Raw genomic sequence first — 16,208 nt, 5'->3', positions numbered from 1 at the left:
AATTTAGTGGCTGGGCATCCATCATAATATTCCTGAGCCCAGTAATCCTGATATCTCCAGTAGCTAACGTGTTGTATCCTGTAAATTAAAAGAATCCATATTTACCTGAGAGCATAGACAAGTCCAGTACTGCGTTTGCACATTTAAGACCAAAGAAATTATATTTAATTTCCTCCAGCTTAAATTTCCAGACATATCTAGCCTTAAATTTTAGTTAGATTCAAGAATTCTCTTAACAATCGCTCTGATTTAAAATACGCTGAACTCCACTATCTTAGTGCTTTGAAGAACAGAAATGCAGATTTTCAGGATCAAACACCTTTCATGCCATTTTCAGGAAACCTCCATTCAGCTATTGGTAGGTTAAAGGTTGCTCTATTTATCAAGTTTTCTTTCTCTTTTTTAAGTTTGAGAATATTTAACGCCACCTGTTTTACCTGTAAGAACACCAATATCAAAGGTATTAGTGTTTATACAGTAATTTTTGCCACCTGCCTGTCTATTAAAGGATGAGGTATTCCAGCACTTTGAAAAATAATTCAACTAAAAAAAATTTATATACATCCTTATAACAACCTGTTTTTAAAATAATGACATAGAAGAAGAATATTTGAGTATTTATTTTTTTCTCAGACTAAAGAATAAATCAAGCACTAACAATCTTTCACTATGCTTCAGAGTAACCGCCAGGTTTGATTTCTCCCCACATCAAATTTTATTTATTTGTTTATTCAATTACATATATGAAAAAAAAAATATGATTGGTAAAAACTTCAAATGGAGTGGAAAATTATAGATAAATCAAATTAATAAAAGAAGAATTTTAAGTTAAAACTATCCGCCATTTTTACCAAAATAACATTGACTTCTCAATAAAAAAACGACGTTTTTGTATTTAAACATAGTTGGGTACACAGCGGCTTTAGCGTTTTTTAATTGGAGGTCAAAAATAAGTGGACCAGATACACTCACAGAAAAGAGAGGCTGTAAACTTTGTTTACAAGTTAGTGAAATTTGCATCGCAAAACTCGATTTTTTTTGTTTGAAATATTCAAACTCTGTGCGTCAGTAACATTCAAAATACGCATATACTCGCTTTAGTTTCAGTTCTAATAACTAATAAACCAATTTTTTTTTCGTATTTCATTAAAAAATTCATTGTGATCATTTTTTATTCTTCGGACAAAAATAAAATGGTTCCAAGTTCATAAATAATTATACAAAAAATCAAAAATCATATATATGCAAGTCTTTTTTCTCAAAACGCAAAATCATTTTGAAATGTTTTTCATGATTAAGCACGTGTCAAAACTAACAAAAGAGGTAAGATATTGAGAACTTTAGCCTACTTGGGCAGAAAAATTGTGTGAAGGTAAGTCTTTTTCCCATATAAAAACATGTAAATGTATAAGGGTCCAGCCAGGCACCATGTGTCTGAACAAAGGTGGACTTTCAAAACAGTGCCATCTAGGGGATTTCACTTTGTGAACTAACGTGTGATGCATGAATTGATACCCAATAAAATTTTAGGAAGCTGACTAAAAGCACAAGTTGTTAAAGTTGATTAGAAGTATATCAAATTTACACTCAAAGTAAAACAAGGTCTAGCCAGACCTATGTATCTAACGAAGGGTTAATAATTTTTTGAAACAGGAATGGGTGTAAGACTTTTTAAATATATTACAATGTGAATGAGACACATTGTAATACATTTAAAATGTTGTGTGGGACCTTGAACTGTTTTACTAAAAATTCATAGAATTCGCCATTTTCTGTATACTTTTACTTTTAAACTAAATAAATTAATTAAACTAGAAATAATAGTTTAGCAAACAATCCTCAAGCTATTTGTAGCAATTGTTATAAGAATCGTTATTATTTGGAATAGAATGATACAAAATACCTTGATACACGGCTAAAATAAATTTCTTAGGTTAGTTAACAAGATAAATTTTATAAAAGGCAAGAACTCATTTAATAGTTTTATAAAAAGAAAGAACCTGAATCTCAATGAACCTTCATAAATTTGATATCAATTGTTTTTAGCAGTGTATTTTAAGAGTCTTTTTTGTAAATAATTAAATAAAATTTGTACATTACCTATTTTTATATTTCTACACATAGATTGTTAGATTTGTGTGGTTACAATATTGCTTTTATTTATGCGTTCATTGAAATTCAGTTCTGCAACTATAAAAAGTTAATTGTTCTAGATTATAAAGTTAATTGTTCTAGATATTTTTTGTTTAGATAAACCGTCAAATTATCAGAGAAACTACAAATGTTTCAGAAATATCAAAAGATATTAATTTTAATGCTTCTGAATTGAATCAAGAAAAAAACAAAAGGATGTACTTAAAATGTTATGGGGTTGATACCGCAGGAATTGTTCACCTTTGTGGAAAAATTCTAAACTGTAAAAAATTTAATTGATTGCAGCATACGGGTTGGAATCAGCAAGTGCAGAACGTGTTACTTCAAGTATCTTAAAAACCAAAATGAAACAGGAAAATGTTTTTAGAGGGAAAAATTTTAAGATTTCTATGCATGGTAAACCATTGACCATAATAGCTGGGACTAAAAACAAAAAAGTGACAGTGCTGGTCCTAATCAAGTTTCTTTTGGAACAATAATGGAGCTTGTAAAATGTTTAGAATTATCCTAGCATTAAACCAAGAAAATGTTTTCTATATTTGGAACAAGTCTTGGGTTTTGACGTAGCATTTAAGGAAATATATTTGAAGTTAAAGCCTTTAAAAGCTGAATTGGATGAGTATTTTAATTGTAAAAAAAAAGAATTCTTGGAAGCTGGTGATATAGTAAATCAATCGATGGTTTACATAAAGGGTACTGATGAATTTATTCAACTTGTAATTGCAGAAAGAATTATTGACCCTCTTTCTCCAATTGTAAGAGTTGGTGTAAATTCTGATCTGAAATTTGGTGAAGGTTTTTTGCTGAAATCAAAGATGGCTGATTATAAATCATAATTTACCCAAAAGTATTGTATCTTGAAGAGGATCCAAGTACAATTATAGAAAGTTTAGTTCCAGTGCCTGAGTTGTATACATTAACTGGAATAGTCACCACTCTTAGAAAACAATTTAAAAACTATGGCCTGGCTTTAAACAATGGTTAAACTCAAATTAAATAATTTTTAGAGGCTACCATGGCATGATTTGACAACAACAATGCCATCAGATTCTTAGATAAGTTAGATATTCTTGCTCGTAATATTTCTGATAAAGGAAAACTTGAGTTATTTCCAATAATCGAATATTTAAGACAGTTCCAGACAGTGAAGCAAACTACCTTTGATGTAAAAGTAAATGCTAATTTTGAAATTTAGTTGTAGAATTCAAGACATTTTATGCCAATTTGATGGAACATGTAAATAACTACTATAAAAATGTTTTGTTAAAGCTTTTTTTTTTCTCCTGGAAAGTTTATATTACAGTTAACCATATCATTCCATTCCTAAACCAATACTGATAATGAACTTGGAATTTACTCAGAACAAGCTGATGAATCCATTCATCATGACTTTAAAAAAACATGGATTAGGTATAAAAGACAACCAAACCATTTAGAATATGCTAAAAGGTTGAAGTTAGTTGTTGTTGAATTTGCAGCATTAAATAAATTGTAAATGTTTGTTATTGGAGTGATATATTGTTGACCTAGTGCACAATTCTACTAAGAATTATTGTTCATTTTGAGTAAATTGGTATTTTTATAAATTTGAGTATTTTTAAGACAAGAAAATTTGTTAGTTTTTAGTAGAATATCTCGTTATTTGTGCATTACAAGGTGCAGCCTTAAAAATGCATACCGTTTTTAATCCATTTTTTATATAGGAAGACATATAGTACAGAGTAAAATTAATTTAAGACATATACATTAATTTTTCTAAAAATCACGAGAAATATCATAACTTCAATAAAGCTATCTATTTACCGCCCCTCTTTCAAAACTTAAATGTTTCTTTTTTTCATTCTTTATTTCTCTATGGATGTTTTGATTACCCGATAAATAATATTTCTCAAATTATATATATATATATATATATATATATATATATATATATATATATATATATATATATATACATATAAATGGATGTGGGGAGGTTTCAAACCTGGTAAATTCATGTGAGAATCGAGAAGAAGTGGAGTAGAGCCGAAGGTTACTCTATTCAAGAAAAGGAAGTAGAACACTTTTGCTGCCTAGAATTTTAGCACGAATGTTTTTTCTTTTTTTGAGTTGGAATGTCTTAAGTCTGAAGAAAATCTTAATACGAATGACCTTTTCTGTTTCAAAAGGTTTTCTACAAACGTTTACTGAACTGTTTTCTTAATTGCCATGAAATAGGTTTCAGTCTTTTCGTATTTATCGAATAATTTGCACTCAATTTCAAAATCATTACTATTTTTCAATGTTTTAATTTTCGTGACTGTAAAAATAGAAAATATCATGAGCTTAACGAACCTTAGTCATACTACGTCCACTTTTTGAGACGTTTCTTGATCATTTCAAGTATTGACAAAAACATTTTAACAATTCTCTTTGTATTGTATACTTTGCTTCAAAAAAAATCGTTTATATTTTCACTTCGTTTTCGTTTTTGAAACTATTGTTGATTGCGTTTCGTAGAAAGCAAAGGAAAATGTAAAGTTAATTGCTTTCAGACTCAATTGGAAGTTATACAGCAAGCAGGTGCCGTTATCCTATTTTTCCATTTGCACGAAGGTTCCTAATATACAAGAAAGATTACGTGTTCCGGGCTAGAAGTTTCGAAAACTTTTTTAAAGCTCTGAAAATTTTTTAGCCAATACTAAATTATGAAATGGAAAAAGTCGGATAGCACTTTGTTACAAAATCCTAGTCAGACTTTAAAAAAGAAAAAGTCATAACTTTTAAAATGAATTGATATTTGCGACATCGTTTAGAATTGTTGGAACTTGAGTTTGACCGAAAACTTCAAAGCTAATAGTGGTCGACACCATTTTAAAAGAATTGATGTTAAAATGATATGGCCCAAAATTAGCTTCGCATCCGATGTTTTATATTTCTCAGTGCCATTGTTATAGCTATCTGGCAACGCAAGAATAACATATCCCCAACCTTACTTAATACAAAAATAGGACAAACTAATCATGCAGTAGATATATTTTATGACTTAAATTACTTTTCCCTTCCTTTATTTTTTTTGCGCTTCGCGTTTCCTTTTAAAATTTCGTGTCCCTCTACCTTTATGTGATTAAATAGCTTATTTCTTGTCGGGAAATCTTTATTGCAAGTTTCGCATTTAAAAGTTTCATTAGCTTCATCGTCGTCAGCTTTTTTACTTTTTTCGGAATTTTTTGCATTCGAGTCCGATTTTTTGTTTTTCTTGATTTGAGGGTTTGGAGCAGGTTCTTCTGAAGACAAAGTTTTTTGCAGGAGTTTGTTTTTACCACGATGCTCTATTTTTTCTTTATTATATCGAACTGAGTCTAATAAGGAATTCGCGAGCGAGCCATCATCAGGTGGTTGATCTTCATTACCAACAAACTCCTCTCGATTCTCCTCAACCAAGAACACGCTATCAGGTTGAGCATCATCCTCGCACAGCAGTTTTTCTCTATTTTTTTTGCGACTAGATTTTGATTGACGTTGACTTTTAGATATCTTGATAGAATCGGTTATAGAACTAATGCCAAGGTATGCTTTTGTCGCAGCATCGGTTTCAGTATTTCGGACACGTTCAACATTCTCCCGAATTTCTGCCTTTTTGCTTCTTCTTCGAGGTAAAGCTAAGGAGTCAGTTGGTTTATTGCTTGAAAACGACGCCATTCTAGTTGCCCATTCAATTTCATCATTTTCGTCCTCTTCATAGTTTTCACTTTCAGACACGTTTTTCTGTCGGTTTTTAATTTTACAAGAGTTCTCGCCATCGACGTTTGTCAAATCAGCTTCGCATTTAGAAACATTACCGATGTTGTCAACAGCATTTTCGCGAGAGGATCTTCTCTCAATAACATTCAATTTAACAACATTTGCTGGTAAGTTTAGGGAACTCAATCGATAGTAGGGAGATTCACTGTTATCTAAGTCACATTCATCATCACCTCCAGAATTCAATTTATTGATGCCATTAGTTAAACCATCCAATTGGTTTTCTTCTGTAACGAAGTTGTCGGCCATCTCATTTTTAATCAACTCCAAGTTTTCTTTGTGCTTTTTCGATTTCTCGTGATTGCTTAACGCTTTTTCGCTTTTAAACTTTTTTTCACAAGCTATGCAGTAAAACTCTTCGATCTCTTCTTCATTGCCGCTACCACTGGCATCAGAATCATTGCGTTTAACTTTTCCGAAATGACTATCAAAATGAGAATCTATGTCATCTAGCTTCGATTCATCAAACACCATCCATTCTTGTTCTTTATAGTCATTAAGTATTTTATTGCGATTTCGTTTGTCTTCTTCTATTTTTTTTAATAAGTTAATTTTTTGTTCTTCCTGTTTCTTCTCCTGCTCTTTTATAAAAGCCTGGACTCGTCTATCTCTCTTTCGCACGAATAAAACTAAAGCTCGTACATCTTCGTTTCTCTTTTTCTTACAAACATCCCTGGCTTTCTTATTTTCTTTCTCCATTAGCCTCTGCGTTGGTCGATTTGGTGCTTGACGTAGATCATATTTTTCTTTCCAAACATAAGATTTTTTAGTACAATAGCCAAGCCAGTACGAATAAAACCTTTTAACCACCTCGTCATAGTCACTAAGTGAATTACCAAAATCAGGGACATCGTAATCGCTTACGTCTCCTTCTAAAAATGGTTCGTCTTCTTCAGCAATTTTTCGGAATGCATCTCGAAATACTGTATAAAAGCCGTTCGCTCCATCATCGTACCCACTATAAACTGAAGGATTAAAATATTGCATTAAGTCAACATCATCGTCTACAACATCCTCACTACCTTTTAAAATGGACTCTCGATGTTTGTCATACCATGCACGTTCCTGTTTGTCACTTAGAACCTCATATGCGGCTTGTACTTCACGAAAAAGCTGAGTATACTTTTCGGACTCTTCAGGATGCTTATCAGGATGCAATTGCAAGGCCAACTTTCGATACGACTTTTTAATATCAACATCGTCTGCATTGCGCTCAACACACAGGACATCGTAGTGACATTTCATGATTTAATATTATAACTAAAAGCAGAGAAATTCGGAAATTCAAAGTCTAGTTGTTTAATAAAACATTGTCATCATTCCTATTTACTTGTAATACATAACTCCACTCTGCTAAAAGATGTAAATTAAATAACAAAAGAATGCAGCATAAATATTTCTTATTTAAACAAAAAACAAAAAACTATAAAATTTTTTTGCAATCACATCCAATGTCACCGAAGTTCAAAACTTTTATATAGGTTGCTAGATTACTTTGAAGGATTTTGTGCAGAGGAATCAAACAGTACACTTCAACTGGAACAAGACTTTGAGAAAAGACAAAACAATGATTTTTGTCTCCAACAACCCTATTTTACCTTCTAACCAAATTATAATCTTACTGGAGAAAATTTAATGTAATGTGTTTTGAAAAGAAGTAATCTGCCTGGAACTCCATTACAAGAACTAAACTGCTTGAAACTCCATACGCAACTGCATCTCACAATATTAATTCAGGAGAAATGAAATTTACGTCAATATTTGATAACATGAAAAACATTTAGTGGAATTCTCTAACTTCCTTTTCTTCTACAAGTAAATCCTGAAAAATAAAATAGGTCAATAAGAAAGCTTAATAATCTGTGTGTGTATTTAAACAAACACAGCTTCATAATAAAGACATAAAAAGAATTTAAAAAAGATTAACTATATGTAATGGATGTAAAAAGAAAAAAATTATAACTATGATAATAAACAACAAAGAAACAATCTTTTCTTTCTAAAAGCAAAAAAATCAAAAGCAAATTAAAAGTCACATTTAGGAGAAATAAGAACAAAGAAGCTAGGAAGACCAGGAAATCATTAGATTTATTCTAAACATTTTTGAAACTTTTTCAATAATAAAACTTTCCATAAATTAATACCAATAAATCTTAAAAAGCTTTTAATCCTACAATAAGTAATATCTCCAAAAAACGACTTTAAGTAATGTCCAAAAATAATGTTTATAACAGAGCTATGTATTCAAGCTTAACTTAACAAATTTAATTCACAAAACTCAGACTCACACAAAATCTATATTCAAAACTTGTAGAGGGGGAATTTAATTTTTAGTGACTAATTTTAACTACTGTATAGCTTTTGTTTAAAATTATTCTGACCTGTTTGTCTGAAATCTGGTCCTCTTTACAGATAGTTACTTCTGATTTAGACAATATATTCATAACCATAGAGACACAAAAAGTTATTTTAAAAACTGTATTAAAAAAAAACAAAGCTATACATTTTTAAAATTAATAAAGAAAATATTTTCATAAAAAACAAAAACTTTTTTAGTATTTAAGTTGGTCAACATTTTATATGATCTCAATTACAAGAAATTTATACTACAAGTAATAAAAAAGCAACTTAGTGAAGCACTGAACCAATATGCAATATCACGGTTATTTAAGGATATAGATGTTCAACCTTTTTTCCTAATGGTTCAAATTCTAAATTAAAGTTTATTTAATTAAAATCCCAAATTTTAAAAAGATAAAGTTTTGATAAATTCATAATGGAATAAAACTTTTTTTGAAATTTAATATAAATATAAACAAAATAGTATACTACTTTGGTTGCAATATAGCTTAAAGACTACAAGGTAGACATTCCTGTATTATAGCAACCCCATGTAAAAGTATCCTAGAAATTTTGATTTAAAAATTTCTTAAATTTACACTAATTAAAATATACAATCTAGTTAAATCATTCCAATCACAAAAAATTTGGTGTTTGCTAATTGCTCTTTTTATATCAGGAAACTAAAAATTTGTAATGCATAGAGTTAGTGGTAAAAATCTATTGTAAATACTTAAAACATTCCAAAATCAACAGATCTTTTTTTGAATTTCTCCTAAATTCACTTCAAGCCTAAAAATTCTTTTATATTGACCACAAAAATTTAGACTTTTTCAAAAATATTTTACTAAAAATTACAAGAACTTTTTCAAAAATCAGGAAATGGTATAATAAACTAATCCACATTTCAATTTCTTTATCAATTTTTTTCAAACTTGAATAACTAGCCTTAATTCATAGTATTTTTACTTAAGTAATTCATAGCATTCTTACTATTTTTTGTATTCATGAAAGTACTTTATTTTACATTTTGCCAATTGGAGTCAAATAAAAACAAAGTTTTATTTTTGTTACAATCTTTGTAACTTTATTTATAAAACCGATAAATGTTTGATGTTTAAGAAATGTAAAACAAAGTTAAACATTTCTACACAAAAAATCTGAACCAAGAATATTATTATGATTCAATTATAGTATATAAGTGGTAGGAGTTACTACTACTTCAACAAAACAACAGAGTGAGAGTGTGTGTGTTGAAACAAAAGCTACAAGTAGCTGTAATGGAAAATTGACTTCACTTAAAATTTTTACCATTTAATTTCTAGATTTTAAATATTTCAAATGTATTACAAATTCTAAAATAATAATCCTAAAAAAAATAATAACAATAATAACTGATGAAAAATAAAAATTTATTTTAATTGGTGATATATGAATGTATTTCCAACAACAAATTTATTGAGCAAGCTATGTCTTTTTAAATGAAATTTGTTCAAATAGTATTTAAAGTATGTTTAATGGTAGAAGTGCTCTTCTGGCATAATTGAGACAAAATGGAAAAAATGCAGAATCCAAATTAGTTGTTCTAAATTAGAATTCAAAATTTAGTGCTTGTAATGATTTTGTCGTGTATAGTTTTAGGCAAAAAACTAAAAAAAAAGTTTTTAAAATAATTTAGAGCGGATGCTTGTATATATTTATAAGTTTATCTTGCATTACAAATACATCTACATGAAAATAACTAACATTAGTAAGTATGCATACTATATGTATATTGTATACGGAGATTATGTTTACCGACTACATATATAAGGTTTATATCCAATACATATACTAAATGTGTCATATGAAAATAATACATGTATTAAAGTAGACGTCAGAATGATGTACATGTTGATTTCCTAGACATTGCCAGTTAATATTCGAAAGCTTCCTTTTATTATTTCCATTTAGCATAGTTTAGTTATTTATAGCGTGTAACAAAAAAAGTGGTTTTATGTAATACCCCGTTCATACTTAGATAAAATACGGTTAATTCGTAGCTTTAAATCTTTCTGATAATTCCGATATATTTTAAATCGTTTTTATTTCGTTTTTGTTTATCTCATTTCAATTTTAATTTCATTTTTGTTTTGAAGCTAATTTTAGTTTTTTCTTCTATTTCGTTTTTGAATATTGATTTCAGCTTTTATTTCGTTTCAGTTTCAAAAAGAGATTTCGTTTTTATTTCGTTGCACATACTGTAGCCTGATATACAGTCTAAGAGCAGTGCAGTCACTGACTAGTACACATTAAAAAACTAAGCAACTGAATACAGTGTTACACTAAATAGAGCAGATGGAAAGACACGCAACAAGTATATCACAAATTGCACAAGGCGCAGAAATGTGTATTACTAATAATAGAGATAAACTACATAAATGTTGAAAGTGCTTCATACAAAATATAAAAGCCATCAAGGTTTCCCCTTTCCATCACTCAATAAATAAATAATTATTTACTACCTGCTACTGATGGATCTAAAAATGATGCTGCACCTGAAAGTCGATTAAACCAGGACACACCAAGATGTAGGATGTAATCGAAGCGCTTCTTAAATTTTTCGAGAAGTGATCGTGAGACAGACTTGACCGAAAATTGTTGTATGTGAGCCTCCAAGTCAAAAGGAATAGGCACAATAAAAGACAAAAGCCTGTCTTCGGTTTTTAAAATAACTGTCTGCTGGGAAAATGGCTCTAGTAATTAAGCTAATTCCACTCAAAATTGCGTAGGATATCATGCTTATGAGAAGCCAATATCTTTTCAACTTCTTGACGAATTTCTAGTAAAAGTTTTAGCATATGAAATGTTAAGTTCCAACGTGTTGGGTACTCGATTATCAAAGTCTTGCCACACACTCAAATTAATTCTTGAGTAATCGCTTATTTTTCCTGACAATATTTTCCTGACCAATTTTCTTGCACTACTTAAAATAGTGAAAAAATGGTTTTTGTATACTGGCTTAATTAACAACTGAATACTGTATGCCAGACACGCCATATTTTTATAAGGCATTTTAGCATATGACGAAATCAAATAATCTGCATTACCTTCCTGTTCACAACTATAATCTTCACTTCACTAGGGTTATCTTCATTCTCTATTACACTGCCATCACCATTTTCATGTGAGCTATCTTCATTATAGATATCAACGCTTTTTCTTGCTGTGGGTCTTTGTGTTGCTTGTAGCTCACTTTGTTTTCCACCTTGCCTTTCTAATTCCTTACTTTGCTAAAAGCTTCATCTTGAGTTATTGCTTCTTCTTGCATAATGCGCACAGCTTAGGCCATAATAGCCCCATTATCTGATACAATCATAAGTATTTTATCCAACAGATTCCAGTCATTAAAGCACTTTGTAACAAGTTGGGAAATGGTTTATCCTGTATGGGGATGAGACACTTCTATGACGTCCAGAGTTACATGACATGCTGAGTCATTAGACGGGTCAAAAAAGCTTGCCGATACACCCAAGTAAGAAGAACTTAAACTCTTTTTTGACCAGCAGTAACGTTACCTTTCTTGCATGCTTCAATTTTTCTTTTATTAGCGCCTTGCCATTTTCAAATTTTGCTATCAAACTGCTTGTTCAGTGTGGCTAACCCTAAATCAACCAGAAAAAAAAAAAAATTAAACAAGTTAGCTTACACCACTTTTAAAGCATACTTCATGTTTTTCTTTAAATTATCTAAATTTGGATAATCTGCGTTGTACAGTACTTGTATAACTGTATAGTACAGTTAAAACACTTGTTGCCTTATTACTTTGTTTTTATTAATAGCTATTGCTTTATATTTTTACAGCTTTAACACAATCAAATGGCATTAATGCTCCTCAGCAGGAACTAGGAATTTTTTGTCACAGGCAGATTTCTTGTCACAGGCATATTTTTAAGCTCAGGAATATTCACATACTGCATCGGATTGCCAGGTGCTATAATCCATGCGTAAACTGCAAGAACTTGATCATTATACTTTACAGAATCTGTAGACCATTTACCGGCTCTCTCGTCAGTAAACTCCCGTAATATATGTGTTTTGGCACCTCCACCAGTTGAATCATTTAGCTTCACATATTTATGCCAAATGGTATAAGTATAATCATTAAATATTATTCCTAATAATAAAAAAAAAAAGAACTATTTCGTTATTATTTCGTTTTTTAAATAAACTTTAAATTCTTATTTCGTTCCCGTTTTTTAAAAATGCTTTCGTTTTTATTTAGTTTTTATTTCGTTTTGATTGAACAAAAATAATGGATATTCATTTTTATTTAATTTTCGTTAATGAAAATAATACTACTTTGTATCTCAAGTAAAAAGGACTTACATCAATATGGATTGAATGCTTAATTGCCCAATAGAATTCTTCATGTATGCATAGGCTATCTTTCATATACAATCAGTAAAAATAGTTTTTGGTGACTTGCAAAATTTTGCTTTTTTCTTATTTCTTAAATAAAAAACACATTAATGAACTTTTTTTTAATTTTTGTAATTAAGTTCTAAATAATTTCTTTAAAATTTCTTTTTAAATATTGACAAATTTTGACATCCGGGATGCGCAAAGTTTATCTAAAAAACGTATTAGGCCGACTGTCAATTTATGATGTCCCGCTATGACATATTGATAATAGATGAATTGCAGTGATTCACTACTACAAATATTATGAAATATCAATCTTAAATGTGTACTCAATGTTATCATTTTTTGGCAAATATCTTCAAAAAAATTCGCTTGTAAAACAAAACATAAAATTGAAAAGTTAATAAAATTACATACAATACAATCTTATTATTGTATACAATAAAACACATACAAAATTACAAGGTAAATAAAATTACATACAATAAATGTGAATAAGAATTGAACAAAATGAATAAGAAATGTACAAAATTTGTTATCAAACCACGAGTAAAATTTGTTTACAATTATCAAGCGCAAAATGACTTCTATCATTAATACAAATGGTATCAGTACTCATAAAGCAGATTAGGTCGGTTACAAAAGTCAACGACCGATAAGAAAATATCGTAATTCCAGAAGACAGAGTTAATCCAAACATTCCTGTCACGAAAATTTTTGTAATTCAATTTTTAATAGAAGCTGTTCAAAATTTTCTAAAAACAAGTGGTTATCATGGCCGTATTGTGCGCGAGAAAACCCTTGGTCAGCAAGATCACTAAAGTCAAAAAATATCAAAGAAGTTCTTGAATGATGAACTGAATCTTGAGATATTGACCCAATTGAGCATCTGTAGAGTCTTATAAATAAAAAAAAAACTTTAAACAGAAAAAGTTAGTAACCTAAATTGACATTTGTTCTCTTTCGATAACGGCATCAAGTTAAGAGAATAGAATGCTATGTTAATTAAAGTTATTAAAAAAAGGTAAATTATGTAACACAGTAACTGCATGTAATTCCAGAAATGAAAGGAAATCCAATAAAAAGTTGATTATCATGAACATTTTTGTTTTCTTAACATTTAACTGACTAATACATGCTCATTTTCACGGAATATTTTTTTTTTTATTAAATTAGCTTATCGAAATGCCGTAATAATAAAAACAGAATTTATCTATTATGCTTGCTATCTGATAAATATATTTTGAAGGAAATATTCAGAACATAACAAAACTAAAATGAAAAAGTAAAAATGATTTCTGCAACTTTTAATTAAAAATATAAGAAATAGGAAAATTTTTTTATCCAGAATTTGTTTAAAAATTATGTGTACAATTGTACAATTGTAATTTGATAACATTTTAAGTGATAATTTTGTCCGAAAAGTTAGTCCTACCATGTGTCTGAACGCAATTCTCAAGTAGAATTCTTCTTTTAGAAAGAAATCCATTTGTCATTTATGCAACAATTCTCTATTTTAACTTAATTTTTTCTTTGAACAAAAATGTTTCATTTATTGTTGGAGAGAACTTAATAAATAAAACTGATTTCGAAAAATAGTTTCAAAAGAGGTCCAGAGGAGACGATATTTATTAACAAAAAGATGATGGGAGACGAAACCCATTTTCAATCAAATAGGTTTGTGAATAGACAAAATACCAGATAATTGAATGATTGGGGAACTGAAAACCCCGAAGTCACTGAACTGTCTCAAAGTCACAGTTCGGTAATGAATAACATCAGAAAGAAGTACGAATCAACCGTACTTCTTTTAGGATGATAATGGGAATACGGCCAAGATTAAAGATGTAATTAGCTATGTGTTAATACAGCGACTGTAGAAGCTAAATTTTGTTAAATTAATAAAAAGAATGAGCTCACGCTCTTTCTATAAGATAATACTTGTTTATGATTTATAAAAGTCTTGAATGTAGCAGTTGCTACAATCAACTTTTTTTTGTTTGTAAATGTTATAAATGTTAAATATTATACTTTGTTCTTTAGATGTATATGATATGATGTATATGATGTTTATTTATATGATGTTTCTTTGGAGATAAGAAGCTTGATGTAAACAATACTCTAAATATTGTTTTAAACGGTCAAGGCGGTTTTGAAGACCTCAGTAAGTCTGAGTCTGATTTTGAACCTTAAATTATCGGTGAAGCAATGACTCCAATAATCAGAATGACATCTCTGTTAAGTTAACAATTCTCTGACACATTTGTTGATAACCTGGCCGTGAAAAATGAAACTAAGGAAAACAACCGAGACTTTGATTTGTACCAAGGAAACTTTCAACAGTTGCTCCAACACCTTTTGATGCATGTTGTCGGGGTATCGGTTTCTTTGTGCCTTGCCGATGGTATTAATTTCAAATTGCTTGCAGATAATCATTTCTCTATAGTTACTTTGTTGGATGAGCTCAAAAAGCGTAACTTTTGGCATATTGGTTACAATGCGTGTTAGCCTCATTAGCTTGCCTATTAAATCATCTTACACTGGCATGACAACAAGGCAGTAACATTGATTTCTTCTTTTGTGAGTGTTAATCCAGTAAACTGTGAAGTACTTTGGCAGAAAGTTACTGCATAATAAATTAGATTAACCGACAATTGTAAAAATATACAGCAAATATATCAGTGGAGTTGGCAAGCTTGATATGATATTTTTGAAATATTTTTTAAGCCTAATTTGAAATGTTAAAATTGATACTTGTTTATCAGGGCTCATGCAATTCTCATTCCCTTATCAAATCAATGGTTTCTCTATGTCGTAATATAAAAATACTGTTGCCCAACAAGAAGCCTTAAAAAGACCACAAGCTGAAATAGCTTCTAGTTTATTATTTACTGCAAAAAGAATTGTTTGACGGTTATTTCAGCTAAATGTTTCAGCAACATCTATAGTTTAATGCAACATCTCAAATGACATCAGACTTGACAGTTGACTGACCAAACCTCACAATAAAAGAACAAAGGACTACGTTGTACAAGTGGGCCTGAATTCAATTTTACTGGGCAAAATTACTTACTCATTGCATATAGAAAATTTAAGGACCATTTTTGCTTTATACACTAGTTCTAATGATGACTTTAATTTTAGTTTTTTATTGTTATAAATACCTATGAATCTTAGCAACCGGATATTTTCCATAGTTACATAAGGGGTAAATAGTTTTCTTAATAACTTTTAATCTGTTTTTTAACCCACCTATTCGAATAACAATTAAACATTTAGATAATCAATTTTTTAGCAATAATAAAAAACAAAAAAAAAGTGCAAGAATCTATTGTCAATTTGAAATTACATCAACAATTTATTAAACTATAATATCGTTTGGAAATGATTGTTTGAGCAATTTCAAAACACCTGGAGGAAAAGTGTTTTGATTTGTTTGAGATGATGTTGATCTACTCAGTGATGAAATAACAGGGTCATTGGAAACAAGGAGTCTGTTAATAAGATTAGTATTTGTTGCTCTTCTA

General features: G+C 29.7%; 1 protein-coding gene and 1 pseudogene across 8 annotated transcripts; one reads left to right on the top strand and one right to left on the bottom strand.

The window, feature by feature from the left end:
* The first annotated feature begins 2,281 nt into the window (after nt 1-2,281).
* On the top strand, nt 2,282-2,990 carry LOC149882129 (uncharacterized; annotated as a pseudogene).
* A 2,164-nt stretch (nt 2,991-5,154) lies between these two features.
* On the bottom strand, nt 5,155-12,822 carry LOC145191119 (dnaJ homolog subfamily C member 21-like). Of its 8 annotated transcripts, none has more exons than XM_090066631.1 (3): nt 12,646-12,822; nt 10,782-11,921; nt 5,155-7,759 (listed from the first exon to the last, which is right to left on the bottom strand). In XM_090066631.1, exon 3 carries the CDS (start codon nt 7,180-7,182, stop codon nt 5,185-5,187), a length of 1,998 nt encoding a protein of 665 aa, XP_089922757.1. In that variant the 5' UTR covers nt 7,183-7,759; nt 10,782-11,921; nt 12,646-12,822; the 3' UTR covers nt 5,155-5,184. The 8 variants fall into 8 exon arrangements, with proteins under 8 accessions (XP_089922757.1, XP_089922759.1, XP_089922761.1 ...); XM_090066633.1 differs by lacking the exons at nt 10,782-11,921; nt 12,646-12,822 and adding an exon at nt 10,168-10,285 and having other exon boundaries at nt 5,155-6,902; nt 6,992-7,759; XM_090066635.1 differs by lacking the exons at nt 10,782-11,921; nt 12,646-12,822 and adding an exon at nt 10,137-10,233 and having other exon boundaries at nt 5,155-6,902; nt 6,992-7,759.
* Between the last annotated feature and the right edge of the window lie 3,386 nt (nt 12,823-16,208).

Source organism: Hydra viridissima, unplaced genomic scaffold (assembly GCF_058129835.1).
Source record: "Hydra viridissima isolate aposymbiotic clone 2 unplaced genomic scaffold, HvirCarnegie_v1 scaffold_11, whole genome shotgun sequence".
Classification (NCBI taxonomy): domain Eukaryota; kingdom Metazoa; phylum Cnidaria; class Hydrozoa; order Anthoathecata; family Hydridae; genus Hydra; species Hydra viridissima.
Note: the sequence above shows the minus strand (reverse complement) of the source record. Positions and strands in the feature narration are given on the sequence as shown.